The 22,938-nt window shown below is 68.3% G+C and overlaps 1 protein-coding gene across 1 annotated transcript; it reads left to right on the top strand.

The window, feature by feature from the left end:
• Window positions 1-281: 281 nt before the first annotated feature.
• Window positions 282-22,935, top strand: LOC137363903 (streptococcal hemagglutinin-like). The gene is made up of 8 exons (XM_068027411.1): window positions 282-2,021; window positions 3,733-4,909; window positions 9,582-9,724; window positions 11,336-12,097; window positions 14,401-14,642; window positions 15,856-16,387; window positions 18,804-18,873; window positions 22,481-22,935. Exons 1-8 carry the CDS (start codon window positions 282-284, stop codon window positions 22,933-22,935), a joined length of 5,121 nt encoding a protein of 1,706 aa, XP_067883512.1.
• Window positions 22,936-22,938: the final 3 nt, after the last annotated feature.

The raw sequence follows: 22,938 nt of genomic DNA, 5'->3' as shown, positions 1-22,938 counted from the left end.
AGTAGGCCCCCTCCGGCTCCTCTACCGCCCAGAGTGAGACGGCCCCCTCCTGCTCAACCGCACAGAGTGAGTCGGCCCCCTCCGGCTCCTCTAACGCCCAGAGTGAGACGGCCCCCTCCTGCTCAACCGCCCAGAGAGACTCTGCCCCCTCCGTCACTTATACCGCCCAGAGTGAGTCGGCCCCCTCCGGCTCTACCACCCGAAGTGAGTCGGCCCCCTCCAGCTCCTCCACCGCCCAGAGTGAGTCGCCCCCCTCCAGCTCCTCTCCCGCCCAGAGTGAGATGGCCGCATCCGGCTCTACCGCCCAGAGTGAGTCGGCCGCCTCCGTCTCCTCTACCGCCCAGACTGAGACGGCACCATCCGGTTCGAACGCCCAGAGTGAGACGGCCCGCTCCGGCTCCTCTACCGCCCAGAGTGAGTCGGCCCCCTCCGGCTCTACCGCCCAGAGTAAGTCGGCCACCTCCGGCACCTCTGCCGCCAAGAGTGAGTCGGCCCCCTCTCAGAGTATGTCGGCCCCCTTCGGCTCCTCTAGCGCCCAGAGTGAGTCGGCTCCCTCCGGCTCTCCCGCCCAGAGTGAGTCGGCCCCCTCGGGCTCTGCCGCCCAGAGTGACTCTGCCCCCTCCGGCACTTCTACGGCCCTGAGTGAGTCGGCCCCATCCGGCTCTACCGCCCAGAGTGACTCTGCCCCCTCTGGCACTTCTACGGCCCTGAGTGAGTCGGCCCCATCCGGCTCTACCGCCCAGAGTGAGTCGGCCGCCTCCGTCTCCTCTACCGCCCAGTGTGAGTCGGCACCCTCCGGCACATGTAACGCCCATAGTGAGTCGGCCCGCTCCGGCTCCACCGACCAGAGTGAGTCGGCCCCCTCCGGCTCCTCTAACCCCCAGAGTGAGTCGGCCCCCAACAGCTCTACCGCCCAGAGTGAGTCGGCCCCGCCCGGCTCCACTACCGCGCAGAGTGAGTCGGCCCCCTCCGGCTCCATAACCGCCCAGAGTGAGTCAGCCCCCTCCGGCTCTACCGCCCACAGTGAGTCCGCCCCCTCCGAATCAACCGCCCAGTGTGAGTCGGCACCCTCCGGCACATGTACCGCCCATAGTGAGTCGGCCCGCTCCGGCTCTACCGACCAGAGTGAGTCGGCCCACTCTGGCTCCTCTAACACCCAGAGTGAGTCGGCCCCCACCAGCTCTACCGCCCAGAGTGAGTCGGCCCCCCCCGGCTCCACTACCGCCCAGAGTGAGTCGGCCCCCTCCGGCTCCATAAACGCCCAGAGTGAGTCGACCCCCTCCGACTCTACCACTCACAGTGAGTCCACTTCCTCCGAATCTGCCGCCCTGTGTGAGTCGGCACACTCCGGCACATGTACCGCCCATACTGAGTCGGCCCCCTCCGGCTCCTCTCCCGCCCAGAGTGAGTCGCCCTCTCCGGCTTTACCACCTAGAGTCAGTCGGCACCCTCCGGCTCCTCTACCGCCCAGATTGAGTCGGCCCCCTCCGGCTCTACCGCCCAGAGTGAATCGGCCCCCTCTGGTTCCTCTACCGCCCGGAGTGAGTCGGCCCCATCCGGCTCTACTGCCGAGAGTGAGTCGGCCAACTCCGGCTCTACCGCCCAGAGTGAGTCGGCCCCCTCCGGCTCTAACGCCCAGAGTGAGTCGCCTCCCTCCGGCTCCTCCACCGCCCAGCGTGTGTCGGCCCCCTCCGGCACTACCGCCCAGAGTGAGTCGACCACCTCTGGCTCCTCTACCGCCCAGAGTTATTCGTCCCCATCCGGCTCTACCGCCCAGATTGAGTCGGCACCCTCCGGCACATCTAACGCCCAGAGTGAGTCGGCCCCCTCCGGCTCTACCGCCCAGAGTGAGTCGGCCCCATCCGGCTCCTTTCCTGCCCAGAGTGAGTATGCCCCCTCCGGCTTTACCGCCTATAGTGAGTCGGACCCCTCCGGCTCCTCTACCGCCCAGAGTGAGTCGGCCACCTCCGGCTCTTCTGCCCAGAGTGAGTCGGCCCACTCCGGCTCCTCTACCGCCCAGAGTGAGTTGGCCACCTCTGGCTCCACCGCCCAGAGTGAGTTGGTTCCCTCCGGCTCCACTACCGCCCAGAATGAGACGGCCCCCTCCGGCTCTACTGCCCAGAGTGAGTCGGCCCCCTCCTGCACCTCCACCGCCCAGAGTGAGTCGGCCACCTCCGGCACCTCTACCGCCCAGAGTGAGTCGGCCCGGTCCGGCTCCTCTACTGCCCAGAGTGAGTCGGCCCCCTCTGGCTCCACCGCCCAGAGTGAGTCGGCCCCCTCCGGAACCTCTACCGTCGAGAGTGAGTCGGCTCCCTCCGGCTCTACCGCCCAGAGTGAGTCGGCCCCCTCCGGCTCCTCTACCGCCCAGAGTGAGACGGCCCCCTCCTGCTCAACCGCCCAGAGTGAGTCAGCCCCCTCCGGCTCCTCTACCGCCCAGAGTGAGACGGCCCCCTCCTGCTCAACCGCCCAGAGAGACTCGGCCCCCTCCTTCACTTCTACCGCCCAGAGTGACTCGGCCCCCTCCGGCTCTACCACCCGAAGTGAGTCAGCCCCCTCCGGCTCCTCCACCGCCCAGAGTGAGTCGGCCCCCTCCAGCTCCTCTACCGCCCAGAGTGAGTCGGCCGCCTCCGTCTCCTCTACCGCCCAGAGTGAGACGGCACCATCCGGCTCTAACGCCCAGAGTGAGTCGGCCCCCTCCGGCTCCTCTACCGCCCAGAGTGAGTCGGCCCCCTCCGGCTCTACCGCCCAGAGTGAGTCGGCCACCTCCGGCACCTCTGCCGCCCAGAGTGAGTCGGCCCCCTCTCAGAGTGAGTCGGCCCCCTCCGGCTCCTATCGCGCCCAGAGTGAGTCAGCCCCCTCCGGCTCTACCGCCCACAGTGAGTCCGCCCCCTCCGAATCTACCGCCCAGTGTGAGTCGGCACCCTCCGGCACATTTACCGCCCATAGTGAGTCGGCCCGCTCCGGCTCTACCGACCAGAGTGAGTCTGCACCCTCCGGCACTTCTACGGCCCAGAGTGAGTCGGCCCCATCCGGCTCTACCGCCCAGAGTGAGTCGGCCGCCTCCGTCTCTTCTACCGCCCAGTGTGAGTCGGCCCCATCCGGCTCTACTGCCGAGAGTGAGTCGGCCATCTCCGCCTCTACCGCCCAGAGTGAGTCGGCCCCCTCCGGCTCTACCGCCCAGAGTGAGTCGCCCCCCTCCGGCTCCTCTACCGCCCAGCGTGTGTCGGCCCCCTCCGGCAATACCGCCCAGAGTGAGTCAGCCACCTTTGGCTCCTCTACCACCTAGAGTTAGTCGGCCCCATCCGGCTCTACCGCCCAGATTGAGTCGGCACCCTCCGGCACATCTACCGCCCAGAGTGAGTCGGCCCCCTCCAGCTCTACCGCCCAGAGTGAGTCGGCCCACTCCGGCTCTAACGCCCAGAGTGAGTCGGCCCCCTCCGGCTCCTCTACCGCCCAGAGTGATTCGGCCCCCTCCGTCTCCTCCGTCCAGAGTGAGTCGGGCCCCTTCGGCTCCTCTACTGCCCAGAGTGAGTCGGCCCCTTCCGGCTCCACCGCCCAGAGTGGGTCAGCCCACTCCGGCTCCTCTAACGCCTAGACTGAGTCGGCTCCTTCCGGCTCTACTGCCCAGAGTGCGTCGGCCCCCTCCGGCTCCTCTACCACCCAGAGTGATTTGGCCCCCTCCGGCTCCTCTACCACCCAGAGTGAGTCGGCCCCCTCCGGCTCTACCACCAGAGTGAATCGGCCACCTACGGCTGCTCTACCGCCCAGAGTGAGTCGGCCCCCTCCGGCTCCACCGCCCAGAGTGAGTCGGCCCCCTCCGGCTCCTCTACCGCCCAGAGTGATTCGGCCCCCTCCGGCTCCACCACCCATACTGAGTCGGGCCCCTCCGGCTGCTCTACTGCCCAGAGTGAATCGGCCCCTTCCGGCACCACCGCCCAGTGTGGGTTGGCCCCATCCGGTTTCTCGACCGCCCAGAGTGATGCGGCCCCCTCCGGCTCCTCTACCACCCAGAGTGAGTCGGCCCCCACCGTCTCCTGTACCACCCAGAGTGAGTCGGCCCCCTCAGTCTCTACCGCCCAGAGTGAGTCGGCCCCCCACGGCTCAACCACCCAGAGCGAGTCGGCCCCCTCCGGCTCCACCGCCCAGAGTGATTCGGCCCCCTCCGGCTCCTCTACCGCCCAGAGTGATTCGGCCCCCTCCGGTTCCACCGTCCAGAGTGAGTCGGGCCCCTTCGGCTCCTCTACCGCCCAGAGTGAGTCGGCCCCTTCCGGCTACACCGCCCAGAGTGGGTCGGCCCACTCCGGCTCCTCTAAAGCCCAGACTGAGTCAGCTCCTTCCGGCTCTACCGCCCAGAGTGAGTCGGCCCCCTCCGGCTCCTCTACCACCCAGAGTGAGTCGGGCCCCTCCGGCTCCTCTACCGCCCAGAGTGATTCGGCCCATTCCGGCTCCACCGCCCAGAGTGGGTCGGCCCCATCCGGCTCCTCTAACCCCCAGAGTGAGTCGGCCCCCTCCGGCTCCACTACCGCCCAGAGTGAGTCGGCCCCCTCCGGCTCCATAACCGCCCAGAGTGAGTCGACCCAATCTGGCACTACCGCACACAGTGAGTCCACCCCCACCGAATCTACCGCCCAGTGTGAGTCGGCACCCTCCGGCACATGTACCGCCTATAGTGAGTCGGCCCGCTCCGGCTCTACCGCCCAGAGTGAGTCGGCCCCCTCCGGCTCCTCTGCCGCCCAGAGTAAGTCGGATCCCTCCGGCTCTACTGCCCGGAGTGAGTCGGCCGCCTCCGGCTCTACCGCCCAGAGTGAGTCTGCCCCCTCCGGCTCCTCTGCCGCCCAGAGCGAGCCGGCCTCCTCCGGCTCTACCGCCCGGAATGAGTCGGCCCCCTCCGGCTCCTCCACCGCCCAGAGTGAGTCGGCCCCCTCTGGCTCTACCGCCCAGACTGAGTCGGCACCCTCCGGAACATCTCCCGCCCAGAGTGAGTCGGCCCCCTCCGGCTTTACTGCCTAGAGTAAGTCGGCCCCCTCCGGCTCTACCGCCCAGAGTGAGTCGGCCCCCTCCGGCTCCTCTACCGGCCAGAGTGAGTCGACCCCCTCCGGCTCTACCGCCCAGAGTGAGTCGGCCCCCTCCGGCTCCTCTACCGCCCAGAGTGAGTCGGCCCATTCCGGCTCTACCGCCCAGAGTGAGTCGGCCCCCTCCGGCTCTAATGCCCAGAGTGAGTCGGCACCCTACGGCACCTCTACCGCCCAGAGTGAGTCGGCCCCCTCCGGATCTAACGCCCAGAGTGAGTCGGCCCCCTCCGGCTCCTCTATCGCTCAGAATGATTCGGCCACCTGCCGCTCTACCGCCCAGAGTGAGTCGGCCCCCTCCGGCTCCTTTACCGCCCAGCGTGAGTCGGCCCCCTCCGGCTCTACCGCCCAGAGTGAGTGGGCCAACTCCGGCTCCGCTACCGCCCTGAATGAGTCGGCCCCCTCCGGCTCTACCACCCAGAGTGAGTCGGCCCCCTTCGGCTCTACCGCCCAGAGTGAGTCGGCACCCTCCGGCACATCTACCGCCCAGAGTGAGTCGGCCCCCTCCGGCTCTCCCACCCAGAGTGAGTCGGCCCCCTCCGGCTCCTCTCCCGCTTCGAGTGAGTCGGCCCCCTCCGGCTTTACCGCCTGCCGTGTGTCGGCCCCCTCCGGCTCCTCTACCGCCCAGAGTGAGTCGGGCCCCTCCGGGTCTACCGCCCAGAGTGAGTCGGCTCCCTCCGGCACCACTGCCGCCCAAAGTGAGTCGGCCCCCTCCGGCTCTAAAGCCCAGAGTGAGTCGGCCCCCTACCTCTCCTCGAACGCCAAGAGTGAGTCGGCCCCCTCCGATCACTCTGGGCGGTGGAGCCGGTGGGGGCCGACTCACTCTGGGCGATAAAGGAGCTGGAGGGGGCTGACTCACCATGGGCGGTTGTGGAGCCGGAGGGGGCGGACTCACTCCACCGCCCAGAGTGAGTCGGCCCCCTCCGGCTCTGCTACCGCCCAGAGTGAGTCGGCCCCCTCCGGCTCTACCGCCCAGAGTGAGTCGGCCCCCTCCGTCTCTACCGCCCAGAGTGAGTAGGCCCCCTCCTACTCCTCTACCGCCTAGAGTGAGTCGGCCCCCTCCAGCTGTACAGCCCAGAGTGAGTCAGTCCCCTCCGGCTCCTCTAGCACCCAGAGTGAGTCGGCCCCCTCCGACTCTACCGCCCAGAGTGAGTCGGCCCCCTCCGGCTCTACCGCCCAGAGTTAGTCGGCCCCCTCCGGCTCTACCGCCCAGAGTGAGTCGGCCCCCTCCGGCTCCTATGCCGCCCACAGTGAGTCGGCCCCCTATGGTTCTACCGCCCAGAGTGAGTAGGCCCCCTACGGCTCCACCGCCCAGAGTGAGTCGGCCCCCTGCAGCTCCTCTACCACCCAGAGTGAGTCGGCCCCCTCCAGAATACCACCCAGAATGAGTCGGCACCCTCTGGCATGTCTACAGCCCAGAGTGAGTCGGACACCTCCGGCTCTACCGCCCAGAGTGAGTCGGCCCATTCCGGCTCTACCGCCCAGAGTGAGTCAGACCACTCCGGCTCCTCTACCGCCCAGAGTGAGTCGGCCCCCTCCGACTTTACCGCACAGAGTGAATAGGCCCCCTCCGGCTCCTCTACCGCCCTGAGTGTGTCGGCCCCCTCCGGCTCCTCTACCGCCCTGAGTGCATCGGCCCCCTCCGGCTCTAATGCCCAGAGTGAGTCGGCACCCTCCGGCACCTCTACGGCCCAGAGTGAGTCGGCCCCCTTCGGATCTAACGCCCAGAGTGAGTCGGCCCCCTCCGGCTCCTCTATTGCCCAGAATGAGTCGGCCACCTGCCGCACTACCGCCCAGAGTGAGTCGGCCCCCTTTGGCTCCTCTACCGCCCAGAGTGAGTCGGCCCCCTCCGTCTCTACCGCCCAGAGTGAGTCGGCCCCCTCCTACTCCTCTACCGCCTAGAGTGAGTCGGCCCCCTCCAGCTGTACAGCCCAGAGTGAGTCGGTCCCCTCCGGCTCCTCTAGCACCCAGAGTGAGTCGGCCCCCTCCGACTCTACCGCCCAGAGTGAGTCGACTCCCTCCGGCTCCTCTACCGCCCAGAGTGATTCGGCCCCTTCCGGCTCCACCGCCCTGAGTGGGTCGGCCCCATCCGGCTCCTCTAACCCCCAGCGTGATTCGGCCCCCTCCGGCTCTACCGCCCAGAGTGAGTCGGCCCCCTCCGGCTCCATAACTGCCCAGAGTGAGTCGGCCCCCTCCGGCTCCATAACCGCCCACAGTGAGTCGACCCAATCCGGCACTACCGCCCACAGTGAGTCCACCCCCACCGAATCTACCGCCCAGTGTGAGTCGGCACCCTCCGGCACATGTACCGACTATAGTGAGTCGGCCCGCTCCGGCTCTAACGCCCAGAGTGAGTCGGCCCCCTCCGGCTCCTCTGCAGCCCAGAGTGAGTGGGCCCCCTCCGGCTCTACCACCCAGAGTGAGTCGGCCCCCTCCGGCTCCTCTAACCCCCAGAGTGAGTCGGCCCCCTCCGGCTCTACCGCCCAGATTGAGTCGGCCCCGCCCGGCTCCACTACCGCCCAGAGTGAGTCGGCCCCCTCCGGCTCCATAACCGCGCAGATTGAGTCGGCCCAATCCGGCTCTACCGCCCACAGTGAGTCCACCCCCACTGAATCTGCCTCCCAGTGTGAGTCGACACCCTCCGGCACATGTAGCGCCCATAGTGAGTCGGCCCGCTCCGGCTCTACCGACCAGAGTGAGCCGGCCCCCTCCGGCTCCTCTCCCGCCCAGAGTGAGTCGGCCCCCTCCGGCTTTACCACACAGAGTGAGTCGGCCCCCTCCGGCTCCTCTGCCGCCCAGAGTGATTCGGCCCCCTGCTGGTCCTCTGCCGCCCAGAGTGAGTCGGCCCCCTCCAGCTGTACCGCCCAGAGTGATTCGGCCCCCTGCTGCTCCTCTACCGCCCAGAGTGAGTCGGCCCCCTCCAGCTGTACCGCCCAGAGTGAGTCGGACCCCTCCAGCTACTCTAGCACCCAGAGTGAGTCGGCCCCATCCAGCTCTACCGCCCAGAGTGAGTCGGCCCCCTCCGGCTCTTCCACCGCCCAGAGTGAGTCGGCCCCCTCCGGCTCTACCGCCCAGTGTGAGTCGGCCCCCTCCGGCTCTACCGCCCAGAGTGAGTCGGCCCCCTCCGGCTCCTACGCCTCCCAGAGTGAGTCGGCCCCATACGGCTCTACCGCCCAGATTGAGTAGGCCACCTCCGGCTCCACCGCCCAGAGTGAGTCGGCCCCCTCCGGCTCTACCGCCCAGAGTGAGTCGGCCCCCTCCGGCTCCTATACCGCCCAGTGTGAGTCGGCTCCCTCCGGCTCTTCCGCCCAGAGTCAGTTGTCCCTCTCCGGCTCTAACGCCCAGAGTTAGTCGGCCCCCTCCTGCTCCTCTACCGCCCTGAGTGAGTCGGCCCACTCCAGCTGTACCGCGCTGAGTGAGCCGGCCCCCCCCGGCTCCTCTAGCACCCAGAGTGAGTCAGCCCCCTCCGGCTCTACTGCCCAGAGTGAGTCGGCCCCCTCCGGCTCCTCCACCGCCCAGAGTGAGTCGGCCCCCTGCGGCTCTACCGGCCAGAGTGAGTCGGCCCCCTCCGGCTCCACCACCCAGAGTGAGTCGGCCCCCTCCCGCTCCTCTCCCGCCCAGAGTGAGTCCGCCCGCTCCGGCTTTTCCGCCTCGAGTGAGTCGGCCCCCTCCGGCTCGACCGCACAGAGTGAGTCGGCTCCCTCCGGCACCACTGCCGCCCAGAGTGAGTCGGCCCCCTCAGGCTCTACCGCACAGAATGTTTCGGCCCCCTCCGACTCTAAAGGCCAGAGTGAGTCGGCCCCCTCCGGCTCCTCTAACGCCCAGAGTGAGTCAGCTCCCTCTGGCACCACTGCCGCCCAGAGTGAGTCGGCCCCCTCAGGCTCTACCACACAGAATGTTTCGGCCCCCTCCGACTCTAAAGGCCAGAGTGAGTCGGCCCACTCAGGCTCTACCGCACAGAGTGAGTCGGCTCCCTCCGGCACCACTGCCGCCCAGAGTGAGTCGGCCCCCTCAGGCTCTACCGCACAGAATGTTTCGGCCCCCTCCGACTCTAAAGGCCAGAGAGAGTCGGCCCCCTCCGGCTCCTCTTACGCCCAGAGTGAGTCGGCCCCCTCCGACTCACTCTGGGCGGTAGAAGCCGGAGGGGGCCGATTCACTCTGTGCGGTCGAGGAGCCAGAGGGGGCCGAATCACCATGGGCGGTTGTGGAGCCGGAGGGGGCCGACTCACTCTACCGCCCAGAGTGAGTCGGCCCCCTCCGGCTCTTCTACCGCCCAGAGTGAGTCGGCACCCTCCAGTTCCTCTACCACCCACAGTGAGTCAGCCCCCTCCGGCTCAACCGCCCAGAGTGAGTCGGCCCCTCCTGCTCCTCTGCAGCCCAGAGACAGTCGGCCCCCTCCAGCTGTACCGCCCAGAGTGAGTCGGCCCCCTCCGGCTCCTCTAGCACCCAGAGTGAGTCGGTACCCTTCGGCTCTACCGACCAGAGTGAGTCAGCCCCCTCCGGCTCCTACAGCGCCCAGAGTGAGTCGGCCCCCTCAGGCTCTACCGCCCAGAGTGAGTAGGCCCCCTCCGGCTCTACCGCCCAGAGTGAGTCGGTCACCTCCGGCTCCTCTGCCGCCCAAAGTGAGTCGGCCCCCTACGGCTCTACCGCCCAGAGTGAGTCGGCCCCTCCGGCTCCACCGCCCAGAGTGAGTCGGCCCCCTCCGGCTCCTCTACCGCCCAGAGTGAGTCGGCCCCGCCTGGCTCCTCTACCGCCCATAGTGAGTCGGGCACCTCCGGCTCCATTACCGCCCAGTGTGTGTCGGCCCCCTCCGGATCTACCGCCCAGAGTGAGTCCGACCCCTCCAGCTCCTCTACCGCCCAGAGTGAGTCTGCCCCCTCTGGCTCTAACACACAGAGTGAGTCGGCCCCCTCCGTCTCCTCTACCGCCCAGAGTGAGACGGCCCCCTCTGGCTCTACCGCCCAGAGTGAGTCGGCCCCCTCCGTCTCTACAGCCCAGAGTGAGTCGGCACCCTCCGGCACCTCTACCGCCCAGAGTGAGTCGGCCCCTCCGGCTCTACCGCACAGAGTGAGTCGGCCCCTTCCGGCTCCTCTCCAGCCCAGAGTGAGTCGGCCCCCTCCGGCTCTACCGCCAAGTGTGAGTCGGCCACCTCCGGCTCTACCGCCCAGAGTGAGTCGGCCCCCTCCGGCTCCTCTCCCGCCCAGAGTGAGTTTGCCCCCTCCTGCTTTACCGCCTAGAGTGAGTCGGCCCCATCCGGCTCTACCGCCCAGAGTGAATCGGCCCCCTCCGGCACCTCTGCCGCCAAGAGTGAGTCGGCCCCCTCCGGCTCTAACACCCAGAGTGAGTCGGACCCCTCCAGCTCCTCTACCGCCCAGAGTGAGACGGACCCCTCCGGCTCTACCGCCCAGAGTGAGTCGTCACCCTCTGGCACCTCTACTGCCAAGAGTGAGTCAGCCCCCTCCGGATCTACTGCCCAGAGTGAGACGGCCCCCACCGGCTCCACTACCGCCCAGAGTGAGTCGGCCCACTCCAGCTCTACCGCCCAGAGTGAGTCGGCCCCCTCCGGCTCCTCTGCCGCCCAGAGTGATTCGGCCCCCTGCTGCTCCTCTACCGCCCAGAGTGAGTCGGCCCCCTCCAGCTGTACCGCCCAGAGTGATTCGGCCCCCTGCTGCTCCTCTACCGCCCAGAGTGAGTCGGCCCCCTCCAGCTGTACCGCCCAGAGTGAGTCGGCCCCCTCCGGCTACTCTAGCACCCAGAGTGAGTCGGCCCCCTCCAGCTCTACCGCCCAGAGTGAGTCGGCCCCCTCCGGCTCTTCCACCGCCCAGAGTGAGTCGGCCCCCTCCGGCTCTACCGCCCAGTGTGAGTCGGCCCCCTCCGGCTCTACCGCCCAGAGTGAGTCGGCCCCCTCCGGCTCCTACGCCTCCCAGAGTGAGTCGGCCCCATACGGCTCTACCGCCCAGATTGAGTAGGCCACCTCCGGCTCCACCGCCCAGAGTGAGTCGGCCCCCTCCGGCTCTACCGCCCAGAGTGAGTCGGCCCCCTCCGGCTCTTATACCGCCCAGAGTGAGTCGGCTCCCTCCGGCTCTTCCGCCCAGAGTCAGTTGTCCCTCTCCGGCTCTAACGCCCAGAGTTAGTCGGCCCCCTCCTGCTCCTCTACCGCCCTGAGTGAGTCGGCCCACTCCAGCTGTACCGCGCTGAGTGAGCCGGCCCCCCCCGGCTCCTCTAGCACCCAGAGTGTGTCAGCCCCCTCCGGCTCTACTGCCCAGAGTGAGTCGGCCCCCTCCGGCTCCTCCACCGCCCAGAGTGAGTCGGCCCCCTGCGGCTCTACCGGCCAGAGTGAGTCGGCCCCCTCCGGCTCCACCACCCAGAGTGAGTCGGCCCCCTCCCGCTCCTCTCCCGCCCAGAGTGAGTCCGCCCGCTCCGGCTTTTCCGCCTCGAGTGAGTCGGCCCCCTCCGGCTCGACCGCACAGAGTGAGTCGGCTCCCTCCGGCACCACTGCCGCCCAGAGTGAGTCGGCCCCCTCAGGCTCTACCGCACAGAATGTTTCGGCCCCCTCCGACTCTAAAGGCCAGAGTGAGTCGGCCCCCTCCGGCTCCTCTAACGCCCAGAGTGAGTCGGCTCCCTCTGGCACCACTGCCGCCCAGAGTGAGTCGGCCCCCTCCGACTCTAAAGGCCAGAGTGAGTCGGCCCCCTCAGGCTCTACCGCACAGAGTGAGTCGGCTCCCTCCGGCACCACTGCCGCCCAGAGTGAGTCGGCCCCCTCAGGCTCTACCGCACAGAATGTTTCGGCCCCCTCCGATTCTAAAGGCCAGAGTGAGTCGGCCCCCTCCGGCTCCTCTAACGCCCAGAGTGAGTCGGCCCCCTCCGACTCACTCTGGGCGGTAGAAGCCGGAGGGGGCCGATTCACTCTGTGCGGTAGAGGAGCCAGAGGGGGCCGACTCACCATGGGCGGTTGTGGAGCCGGAGGGGGCCGACTCACTCTACCGCCCAGAGTGAGTCGGCCCCCTCCGGCTCTTCTACCGCCCAGAGTGAGTCGTCACCCTCCAGTTCCTCTACCACCCACAGTGAGTCAGCCCCCTCCGGCTCAACCGCCCAGAGTGAGTCGGCCCCTCCTGCTCCTCTGCAGCCCAGAGAGAGTCGGCCCCCTCCAGCTGTACCGCCCAGAGTGAGTCGGCCCCCTCCGGCTCCTCTAGCACCCAGAGTGAGTCGGTACCCTTCGGCTCTACCGACCAGAGTGAGTCAGCCCCCTCCGGCTCCTCCACCGCCCAGAGTGAGTCGGCCCCCTCAGGCTCTACCGCCCAGAGTGAGTAGGCCCCCTCCGGCTCTACCGCCCAGAGTGAGTCGGTCACCTCCGGCTCCTCTGCCGCCCAGAGTGAGTCGGCCCCCTACGGCTCTACCGCCCAGAGTGAGTCGGCCCCTCCGGCTCCACCGCCCAGAGTGAGTCGGCCCCCTCCGGCTCCTCTACCGCCCAGAGTGAGTCGGCCCCGCCTGGCTCCTCTACCGCCCATAGTGAGTCGGGCACCTCCGGCTCCATTACCGCCCAGTGTGTGTCGGCCCACTCTGGATCTACCGCCCAGAGTGAGTCCGACCCCTCCAGCTCCTCTACCGCCCAGAGTGAGTCTGCCCCCTCTGGCTCTAACACACAGAGTGAGTCGGCCCTCTCCGACTCCACTACCGCCCAGAGTGATTCGGCCCCATCCGGCTCTACCGCCCAGAGTGAGTCGGCCCCCTCAGGCTCCTCTACCGCCCAGAGTGTGTCGGCCCCCTCCGGTTCTGCAGCCCAGAGTGAGTTGGAACCATCTGGCACCTCTACCGCCCAGAGTGAGTCGGCCCCTCCGGCTCTACCGCCCAAAGTGAGTCGGCCCCCTCCGGCTCCTCTCCAGCCCAGAGTGAGTCGGCCCCCTCCGTCCCTAACGCCTAGTGTGAGTCGGCCCCCTCCGGCTCTACCGCCCAGAGTGTCGGCCCCCTCCGGCTCCTCTCCCGCCCAGAGAGAGTCGGCCCCTTCCGGCTTTACCGCCGAGAGTGAGTCGGCCCCATCCGGCTCTACCTCCCAGAGTGAGTCGGCCCCCTCCGGCACCTCGGCCGCTCAGAGTGAGTCGGCCCCCTCCGGCTCTAACACCCAGAGTGTGTCGCCGCTCTCCAGCTCCTCTACCGCCCTGAGTGAGATGGCCCCCTCCGGCTCTACCGCCCAGAGTGAGTCGGGCCCCTCCGGCTCCATATCCGCCCAGTGTGAGTCGGCCCCCTCCGGATCTACCGCCCAGAGTGAGTCCGACCCCTCCGGCTCCTCTACCGCCCAGAGTGAGTCGGCCCCCTCCGGCTCTAACACCCAGACTGAGTCGGCCCCCTCCGGCTCCTCCACCGGCCATCGTGGAACGGCCCCCTCAGCCTCCACCGCCCAGAGTGAGTCGGCCCCTTCTGGCACCTCTACCGCCCAGAGTGAGTCGGCCCCTACGGATCTACCGCCCAGAGTGAGTCGGCCCCCTCCGGCTCCACTACCGCACAGAGTGAGTCGGCCCCCTCCGGCTCTACAGCCCAGAGTGAGTCGGCACCCTCCGGCACCGCTACTGCCCAGAGTGAGTCGGCCCATCCGGCTCTACCGCCCAGACTGAGTTGGCCCCCTCTGGCTCTACTGCCTAGAGTGAATCGGCCCCCTTCCGGCACCTCTGCCGCCAAGAGTGAGTCGGCCCCCTCCGGCTCTAACACCCAGATTGAGGCGGACCCCTCCAGCTCCTCTACCGCCCAGAGTGAGACGGACCCCTCCGGCTCTACCACCCAGAGTGAGACGTCACGCTCTGGCACCTCTACTGCCAAGAGTGAGTCAGCCCCCTCCGGATCTACTGCCCAGAGTGAGACGGCCCCCACCGGTTCCACTACCGCCCAGAGTGAGTCGGCCCACTCCAGCTCTACCGCCCAGAGTGAGTCAGCCTCCTCCGGCTCCTCTACCGCCCAGAGTGAGTCGGCCCACTGCTGCTCCTCTACTGCCCAGAGTGTGTCGGCCCCCTCCGGCTACTCTAGCACCCAGAGTGAGTCGGCCCCCTCCGGCTCTACCGCCCAGAGTGAGTCGGCCCCCTCCGGCTCCTCCACCGCCCAGAGTGAGTCGGCCATCTCCGGCTCTACCGCCCAGTGTGAGTCGGCCCCCTCCGGCTCTACCGCCCAGAGTGAGTCGGCCCCCTCCGGCTCCTATGCCACCCAGAGTGAGTCGGCCCCCTACGGCTCTACCGCCCAGATTGAGTAGGCCCCCTCCGGCTCCACCGCCCAGAGTGATTCGGCCCCCTCCGGCTCCTATACCACCCAGAGTGAGTCAGCCCCCTCCGGCTCATATGCCACCCAGAGTGAGTCGGCCCACTACGGCTCTGCCGCCCAGATTGAGTCAGCCCCCTCCGGCTCTGCTGCCCAGAGTGAGTTGGCACGCTCCGGCTCCTCCACCGCCCAGAGTGATTCGGCCCCCTGCGGCTCTACCGCCCAGAGTGAGTCGGCCCCCTCCGGCTCCACCGCCCAGAGTGAGTCGGCCCCCTCCGGCACCTATGCCGCCCAGAGTGAGTCGGCACCCTACGGATCAACCGCCCAGATTGAGTAGGCCCCCTCCGGCTCCACCGCCCAGAGTAAGTCGGCCCCCTCCGGCTCTACCGCCCAGAGTGAGTCGGCACCCTCCGGCTCCTATGCCGCCCAGAGTGAGTCGGCCCCCTCCGGCTCCTCTAGCACCCAGAGTGAGTCGGTACCCTTCGGCTCTACCGACCAGAGTGAGTCAGCCCCCTCCGGCTCCTCCATCGCCCAGAGTGAGTCGGCCCCCTCAGGCTCTACCGCCCAGAGTGAGTAGGCCCCCTCCGGCTCTACCGCCCAGAGTGAGTCGGTCACCTCCGGCTCCTCTGCCGCCCAGAGTGAGTCGGCCCCCTACGGCTCTACCGCCCAGCGTGAGTCGGCCCCTCCGGCTCCACCGCCCAGAGTGAGTCGGCCCCCTCCGGCTCCTCTACTGCCCAGAGTGAGTCGGCCCCGCCTGGCTCCTCTACCGCCCATAGTGAGTCGGGCACCTCCGGCTCCATTACCGCCCAGTGTGTGTCGGCCCCCTCCGGATCTACCGCCCAGAGTGAGTCCGACCCCTCCAGCTCCTCTACCGCCCAGAGTGAGTCTGCCCCCTCCGGCTCTAACACACAGAGTGAGTCGGCCCCCTCCGTCTCCTCTACCGCCCAGAGTGAGACGGCCCCCTCCGGCTCTACCGCACAGAGTGAGTCGGCACCCTCTGGCACCTCTACCGCCCAGAGTGAGTCGGACCCCTCCGGATCTACCACCCAGAGTGAGTTGGCCCTCTCCGACTCCACTACCGCCCAGAGTGATTCGGCCCCATCCGGCTCTACCGCTCAGAGTGAGTCGGCCCCCTCAGGCTCCTCTACCGCCCAGAGTGTGTCGGCCCCCTCCGGTTCTGCAGCCCAGAGTGAGTTGGAACCATCCGGCACCTCTACCGCCCAGAGTGAGTCGGCCCCTCCGGCTCTACCGCCCAATGTGAGTCAGCCCCCTCCGGCTCCTCCCAGCCCAGAGTGAGTCGGCCCCCTCCGTCCCTAACGCCTAGTGTGAGTCGGCCCCCTCCGGCTCTACCGCCCAGAGTGTCGGCCCCCTCCGGCTCCTCTCCCGCCCAGAGAGAGTCAGCCCCTTCCGGCTTTACCGCCGAGAGTGAGTCGGCCCCATCCGGCTCTACCGCCCAGAGTGAGTCGGCCCCCTCCGGCACCTCTGCCGCTCAGAGTGAGTCGGCCCCCTCCGGCTCTAACACCCAGAGTGTGTCGCCCCTCTCCAGCTCCTCTACCGCCCTGAGTGAGACGGCCCCCTCCGGCTCTACCACCCAGAGTGAGTCGGGCCCCTCCGGCTCCATATCCGCCCAGTGTGAGTCGGCCCCCTCCGGATCTACCGCCAAGAGTGAGTCCGACCCCTCCGGCTCCTCTACCGCCCAGAGTGAGTCGGCCCCCTCCGGCTCTAACACCCAGACTGAGTCGGACCCCTCCGGCTCCTCCACCGGCCATCGTGAAACGGCCCCCTCAGGCTCCACCGCCCAGAGTGAGTCGGCCCCTTCTGGCACCTCTACCGCCCAGAGTGAGTCCGCCCCCTACGGATCTACCGCCCAGAGTGAGTCGGCCCCCTCCGGCTCCACTACCGCACAGAGTGAGTCGGCCCCCTCCGGCTCTACAGCCCAGAGTGAGTCGGCACCCTCCGGCACCGCTACCGCCCAGAGTGAGTCGGCCCATCCGGCTCTACCCCCCAGAGTGAGTCGGCCCCCTCCGGCTCTACCGCCTAGAGTGAATCGGCCCCCTCCGGCAACTCTGCCGCCAAGAGTGAGTCAGCCCCCTCCGGCTCTAACACCCAGATTGAGGCGGACCCCTCCAGCTCCTCTACCGCCCAGAGTGAGACGGACCCCTCCGGCTCTACCACCCAGAGTGAGTCGTCACGCTCTGGCACCTCTACTGCCAAGAGTGAGTCAGCCCCCTCCGGATCTACTGCCCAGAGTGAGACGGCCCCCACCGGTTCCACTACCGCCCAGAGTGAGTCGGCCCACTCCAGCTCTACCGCCCAGAGTGAGTCGGCCTCCTCCGGCTCCTCTACCGCCCAGAGTGAGTCGGCCCCCTGCTGCTCCTCTACTGCCCAGAGTGAGTCGGCCCCCTCCAGCTGTACCGCCCAGAGTGTGTCGGCCCCCTCCGGCTACACTTGCACCCAGAGTGAGTCGGCCCCCTCCGGCTCTACCGCCCAGAGTGAGTCGGCCCCCTCCGGCTCCTCCACCGCCCAGAGTGAGTCGGCCATCTCCGGCTCTACCGCCCAGTGTGAGTCGGCCCCCTCCGGCTCTACCGCCCAGAGTGAGACGGCCCCCTCCGGCTCCTATGCCACCCAGAGTGAGTCGGCCCCCTACGGCTCTACCGCCCAGATTGAGTAGGCCCCCTCCGGCTCCACCGCCCAGAGTGAGTCAGCCCCCTCCGGCTCCTATACCGCCCAGAGTGAGTCAGCCCCCTCCGGCTCCTATGCCACCCAGAGTGAGTCAGCCCCCTCCGGCTCTGCTGCCCAGAGTGAGTTGGCACGCTCCGGCTCCTCCACCGCCCAGAGTGATACGGCCCCCTGCGGCTCTACCGCCCAGAGTGAGTCGGCCTTTTCCGGCTCCACCGCCCAGAGTGAGTCGGCCCCCTCCGGCACCTATGCCGCCCAGAGTGAGTCGGCACCCTACGGATCAACCGCCCAGATTGAGTAGGACCCTCCGGCTCCACCGCCCAGAGTAAGTCGGCCCCCTCCGGCTCTACCGCCCAGAGTGAGTCGGCACCCTCCGGCTCCTATGCCGCCCAGAGTGAGTCGGCCCCCTACGGCTCTACCGCCCAGAGTGAGTCGGCCCCCTCCGGCTCCACTGCCCAGAGTGAGTCGGCCCCCTCCGGCTCCTCTACCGCCCAGAGTGAGTCGGCCCCCTCCGGCTCCACCGCCCAGAGTGAGTTGGCCCCCTCCGGCTCCTCTACCACCCAGAGTGAGTCGACCCCCTCCGGCTCTACCGCCCAGAGTGAGTCAGCCCCCTCCGGCTCCTCTACCGCCCAGAGTGAGTCGGCCCCCTCCGGCTCAACCGCCCAGAGTGAGTCGGCATCCTCCGGCTCCTCTACCGCCCAGAGTGAGTGGGCCCCCTCCGGTTCTACCGCCCAGAGTGAGTCGGCCCCGTCCGGCTCCTCTACCGCCCAGAGTTAGTCCGCCCCCACCGGATCCATAACCGCCCAGAGTGAGTCGGCCCCCTCCGGCTATACCGCCAACAGTGAGTCCGCCCCCTCCTGCTCCTCTACCGCCCAGAGTGAGTCGGCCCCCTCCGGCTCTAAAGCCCAGAGTGAGTCTGCCCACTCCGGCTCCGCTACCGCCCAGAGTGAGTCGGCCCCGTCGGCTCTACCACCCAGAATGAGTCGGCACCCTATGGCACATCTACCGCCCAGAGTGAGTCGGCACCCTCATGCACATCTACCGCCAAGAGTGAGTCGGCACCCTCCGGCACATCTAGCACCCAGAGTGAGTCGGCCCCCTCCGTCTCTAAAGCCCAGAGTGAGTCGGCCCACTCCCGCTCCTCTCCCGCCCAGAGTGAGTCGGCCCCCTCAGGCTTTACCGCCTAGAGTGAGTCGGCCACCTCCGGCTCCTCTACCGCCCAGAGTGTTTCGGCCCCGTCAGGCTCTACCGCCCAGAAAGAGTCGGCTCTCTCCTGCACCACTGCCGCCCAGAGTGAGTCGGCCTCCTCCGGCTCTAAAGCCCAGAGTGATACGGCCTCCTCCGGCTCCTCTAACGCCCAGAGTGAGTCGCCCCCTCCCACTCACTCTGGGTGGTAGAAGCCGGAAGGGGCCGACTCACTCGGTGCGGTAGAGGAGCCGGAGGGGTCCGACTCACCATGGGCGGTTGTGGAGCCGGAGGGGGCCGACTCACTGTACTGCCCAGAGTGAGTCGGCCCCCTCCGGCTCTTCTACCGCCCAGAGTGAGTCGGCCCCCTCCGGTTCCTCTACCGCCCAGAGTGAGTCTGCCCACTCCGGCTCTACGGCCCAGAGTGAGTCGGCCCCATCCGGCTCTACCGCCCAGAGTGAGTCGGCCCCCTCCTGCTCCTCTACCGCCCAGAGTGAGTCGGCCCCCTCCAGATGTACCGCCCAGAGTGAGTCGGTCCCCTCCGACTCCTCTAGCACCCAGAGTGAGTCGGCCCCCTCCGGCTCTACGGCCCAGAGTGAGTCGGCCCCCTCCGGCTCCTCTACCGCCCAGATTGAGTCGGCCACCTCCGGCTCTACCGCGCAGAGTGAGTCGGCCCACACCGGCTCCTCTACGCCCCAGAGTAAGTCGGCCCCCTCAGTCTCTAGCCGAGAGTGAGTCGGCCCCGTCCGGCTCCTCTACCGCCCAGAGTGTGTCGGCCCCTCCTGCTCCATAACCGCCCAGAGTGAGTCAGCCCCCTCCGGCTCTACCCCCCAGAGTGACTCCGACCCCGCCGGATCCTCTGCCGCCCAGAGTGAGTCGGCCCCCTCCGGCTCGTCTGCCGCCCAGTGTGAGACGGCCCCCACCGTCTCTACCGCCCAGAGCGAGTCGGCACACTCTGGTACCTCTACCGCCCAGAGTGAGTCGGCCCCCTCCGGATCTATCGTCCAGAATAGGTCGGCCCCCTCCTGCTCCTCCACCGCCCAGAGTGAGTCGGCCCCCTCCGGCTCTACAGCCCAGAGTGAGTCGGCCCCCTCCGGCTCTACCGCCCAGAGTGAGTCGGCCACCTCCGGCTCCTCTGCCGCCCAGAGTGAGTCGTCCACTTACGGCTCTACCGCCCAGAGTGAGTCGGCCCCCTCCGGCTCCACCGCCCAGAGTGAGTCGGCCCCCTCCGGCTCCACTACACCCAGAGTGAATCGGCCCCCTCCGGCTCCACCGCCCAGAGTGAGTCGGCCCACTCCGGCTCCTCTACCGCCCAGATTGAGTCGGCCCCCTCCGGCTCTACTGCGCAGAGTGAGTCGGCCCACACCGGCTCCTCTACGCCCCAGAGTGAGTCGGCCCCCTCAGTCTCTAGCCGAGAGTGAGTCGGCCCAGTCCGGGTCCTCTACAGCCCAGAGTGTGTTGGCCCCTCCTGCTCCATAACCGCCCAGAGTGAGTCAGCCCCTTCCGGCTCTACCGCCCAGAGTGACTCCGACCCCGCCGGATCCTCTGACGCCCAGAGTGAGTCGGACCCTCCGGCTCCTCTACCGCCCAGAGTGAGACGGCACACTCTGGCACCTCTACCGCCCAGAGTGAGACGGCCCCCTCCGGATCTACCGCCCAGAGTGAGTCGGCCCCCTCCGGCTCCACTGCCGCCCAGAGTGAGTCGGCCCCATCCGGCTCCTGTCCCGCCCAGAGTGAGTCGGCCCCCTCCGGCTTTACCGCCTAGAGTGAGTCGGCCCCCTCCGGCTCTACCGCCCAGAGTGAGTCGGCCCCCTCTGGCTCCTCTACCACCCAGAGTGAGTCGGCCCCCTCCGGCTCTACCGCCCAGAGTCAGTCGGCACCCTACGGCACCTCTACCGCCCAGAGTGAGTCGGCCCCCTCCGGCTCTACCGCCCAGAGTGAGTCGGCCCCCTCTGGCTCCTCTCCAACCCTGAGTGAGTAGGCCCCCTCCGGCTCTACCGCCTAGTTTGAGTCGGCAATCTCCGGCTCTACCGCCCAGAGTGAGTCGGGCCCCTCTGGATCCTCTACCGCCCAGAATGATTTGGCCCCTTCCGGCTCTACCGCCCAGAGTGAGGCGACACCCTCCGGAACATCTACCGCCTAGAGTGAGTCGGCCCTATCCGGCTCAACCGCCCAGAGTGAGTCGGCCCCCTCCGGCTCCTCTCCCGCCCAGAGTGAAACAGCCCCCTCCGGCTTTACCGCCTAGAGTGACTCGGCCCCCTCCGGCTCCACCGCCCAGAGTTAGGCGGCCCCCTCCGGCTCCTCTACCGCCCAGAGTGAGTCGGCCCCCACCGGCTCTACCGCCCAGAGTGAGTCGGCCCCCTCCGTCTCCTCTACCGCTCAGAGTGAGTCGGCCCCCTCCTGCTCTACCGCCCAGAGTGTGTCGGCCCCCCGCGGCTCCTCTACCGCCCAGAATGAGTCGGCCCACTCCGGCCCTACCGCCTAGAGTCAGTCGGCCTCCTCCGGCTCCTGTACCGCCCAGAGTGAGTCAGCCCCCTCCGACACTACCGCCCAGAGTGAGTCGGAACACTCCGGCTCCTCTACCGCCCAGAGTGTGTCGGCCCCTTCCGGCTCTACCGCCCTTCGTGAGTCGGCCCCCTCCGGCACCTCTCCCGCCCAGAGTGATTCGACCCCCTCCGGCTCTAACGCCCAGAGTGAGTCGGCACCCTCCAGCATCTCTACCGCCCAGAGTGAGTCGGCCCCCTCCGGCACTACCGCCCAAAGTGTGTCGGCCCCCTCCGACTCCTCTCCAGCCCAGAGTGAGTCGGCCCCTCTCCGGCTCTACCGCCCAGAGTGATTCGGCCCCCTCCGGCTCTACTGCCCAGAGTGAGTCGGCCGCCTCCGGCTCCTTCACCGCCCAGAGTGAGACGGCACCCACCGGCTCTACCGCCCAGAGTGAGTCGGCCCCCTCCGGCTCCTCTACCTCCCAGAGTGAGTCGGCCCCCTCCGGCTCGACCGCCCGGTGTGAGTCGGCACCCTCCGGCTCCTCTCCCCCCCAGAGTGAGTCGGCCATCTCCAGCTCTACTGCCCATAGTGAGTTGGCCCCCTCCGGCTCCTCCACCGCCCAGAGTGAGTCGGCCCCCTCCGGCTCTACCGCCCAGAGTCAGTCGGCACCCTACGGCACCTCTACCGCCCAGAGTGAGTCGGCCCCCTCCGGCTCTACCGCCCAGAGTGAGTCAGCCCCCTCCGGCTCCTCACCAACCCTGAGTGAGTAGGCCCCCTCCGGCTCTACCGCCTAGTTTGAGTCGGCAACCTCCGGCTCTACCGCCCAGAGTGAGTCGGGCCCCTCTGGCTCCTCTACCGCCCAGAATGATTTGGCCCCTTCCGGCTCTACCGCCCAGAGTGAGGCGACACCCTCCGGAACATCTATCGCCCAGAGTGAGTCGGCCCTATCCGGCTCAACCGCCCAGAGTGAGTCGGCCCCCTCCGGCTCCTCTCCGGCCCAGAGTGAGTCAGCCCCCTCCGGCTTTACCGCCTAGAGTGACTCGGCCCCCTCCGGCTCCACCGCCCAGAGTTAGGCGGCCCCCTCCGGCTCCTCTACCGCCCAGAGTGAGTCGGCCCCCACCGGATCTGCCGCCCAGAGTGAGTCGGCCCCCTCCGTCTCCTCTACCGCTCAGAGTGAGTCGGCCCCCTCCTGCTCTACCGCCCAGAGTGTGTCGGCCCCCTGCGGCTCCTCTACCGCCCAGAATGAGTCGGCCCCCTCCGGCCCTACCGCCTAGAGTGAGTCGGCCTACTCCGGCTCCTGTACCGCCCAGAGTGAGTCAGCCCCCTCCGACACTACCGCCCAGAGTGAGTCGGAACACTCCGGCTCCTCTACCGCCCAGAGTGATTCGACCCCCTCCGGCTCTAACGCCCAGAGTGAGTCGGCACCCTCCAGCATCTCTACCGCCCAGAGTGAGTCGGCCCCCTCCGGCTCTACCGCCCAAAGTGTGTCGGCCCCCTCCGACTCCTCTCCAGCCCAGAGTGAGTCGGCCCCCTCCGGCTCTACCGCCTAGTGTGAGTCGGCCCCCTCCGGCTCTACCGCCCAGAGTGAGTCGGCCCCCTCCGGCTCCTCTACCGCCCAGAATTATTCGGCCCCTTCCGGCTCAACCGCCCAGAGTGAGATGGCACCCTCCGGAACATCTACCGCCCAGAGTGAGTCGCCCCTATCCGGCTCTACCGCCCATAGTGAGTCGGCCCCCTCTGGGTCCACTCCCGCCTAGAGTGAGTCGGCCCCCTCCGGCTTTACCGTCTAGAGTGAGTCGGCCCCATCCGGCTCTACCGCACAGATTGTGTCGGCCCCCAAGGCACCTCTGCCGCCCAGAGTGATTCGGCCCCCTCCGGCTCTACTGCCCAGAGTGAGTCGGCCGCTTCCGGCTCCTTCACCGCCCAGAGTGAGTCGGCACCCACCGGCTCTACCGCCCAGAGTGAGTCGGCCCACTCCGGCTCCTCTACCGCCCAGAGTGAGTCGGCCCCCTCCGGCTCGACCGCCCGGTGTGAGTCGGCACCCTCCGGCTCCTCTCCATCCCAGAGTGAGTCGGCCCTCTCCAGCTCTACTGCCCATAGTGAGTCGGCCCCCTCCGGCTCCTCCACCGCCCAGAGTGAGTCGGCCCCCTGCGGCTCTACCGCCCAGAGTGAGTCGGCCCCCTCCGGCTCCACCGCCCAGAGTGAGGCGGTCCCCTCCGGCTCCTATGCCGCCCAGAGTGAGTCGGCCCCCTACGGATCAACCGCCCAGATTGAGTAGGCC

This window comes from Heterodontus francisci, unplaced genomic scaffold (genome assembly GCF_036365525.1).
Source record: "Heterodontus francisci isolate sHetFra1 unplaced genomic scaffold, sHetFra1.hap1 HAP1_SCAFFOLD_261, whole genome shotgun sequence".
Classification (NCBI taxonomy): domain Eukaryota; kingdom Metazoa; phylum Chordata; class Chondrichthyes; order Heterodontiformes; family Heterodontidae; genus Heterodontus; species Heterodontus francisci.
Note: the sequence above shows the minus strand (reverse complement) of the source record. Positions and strands in the feature narration are given on the sequence as shown.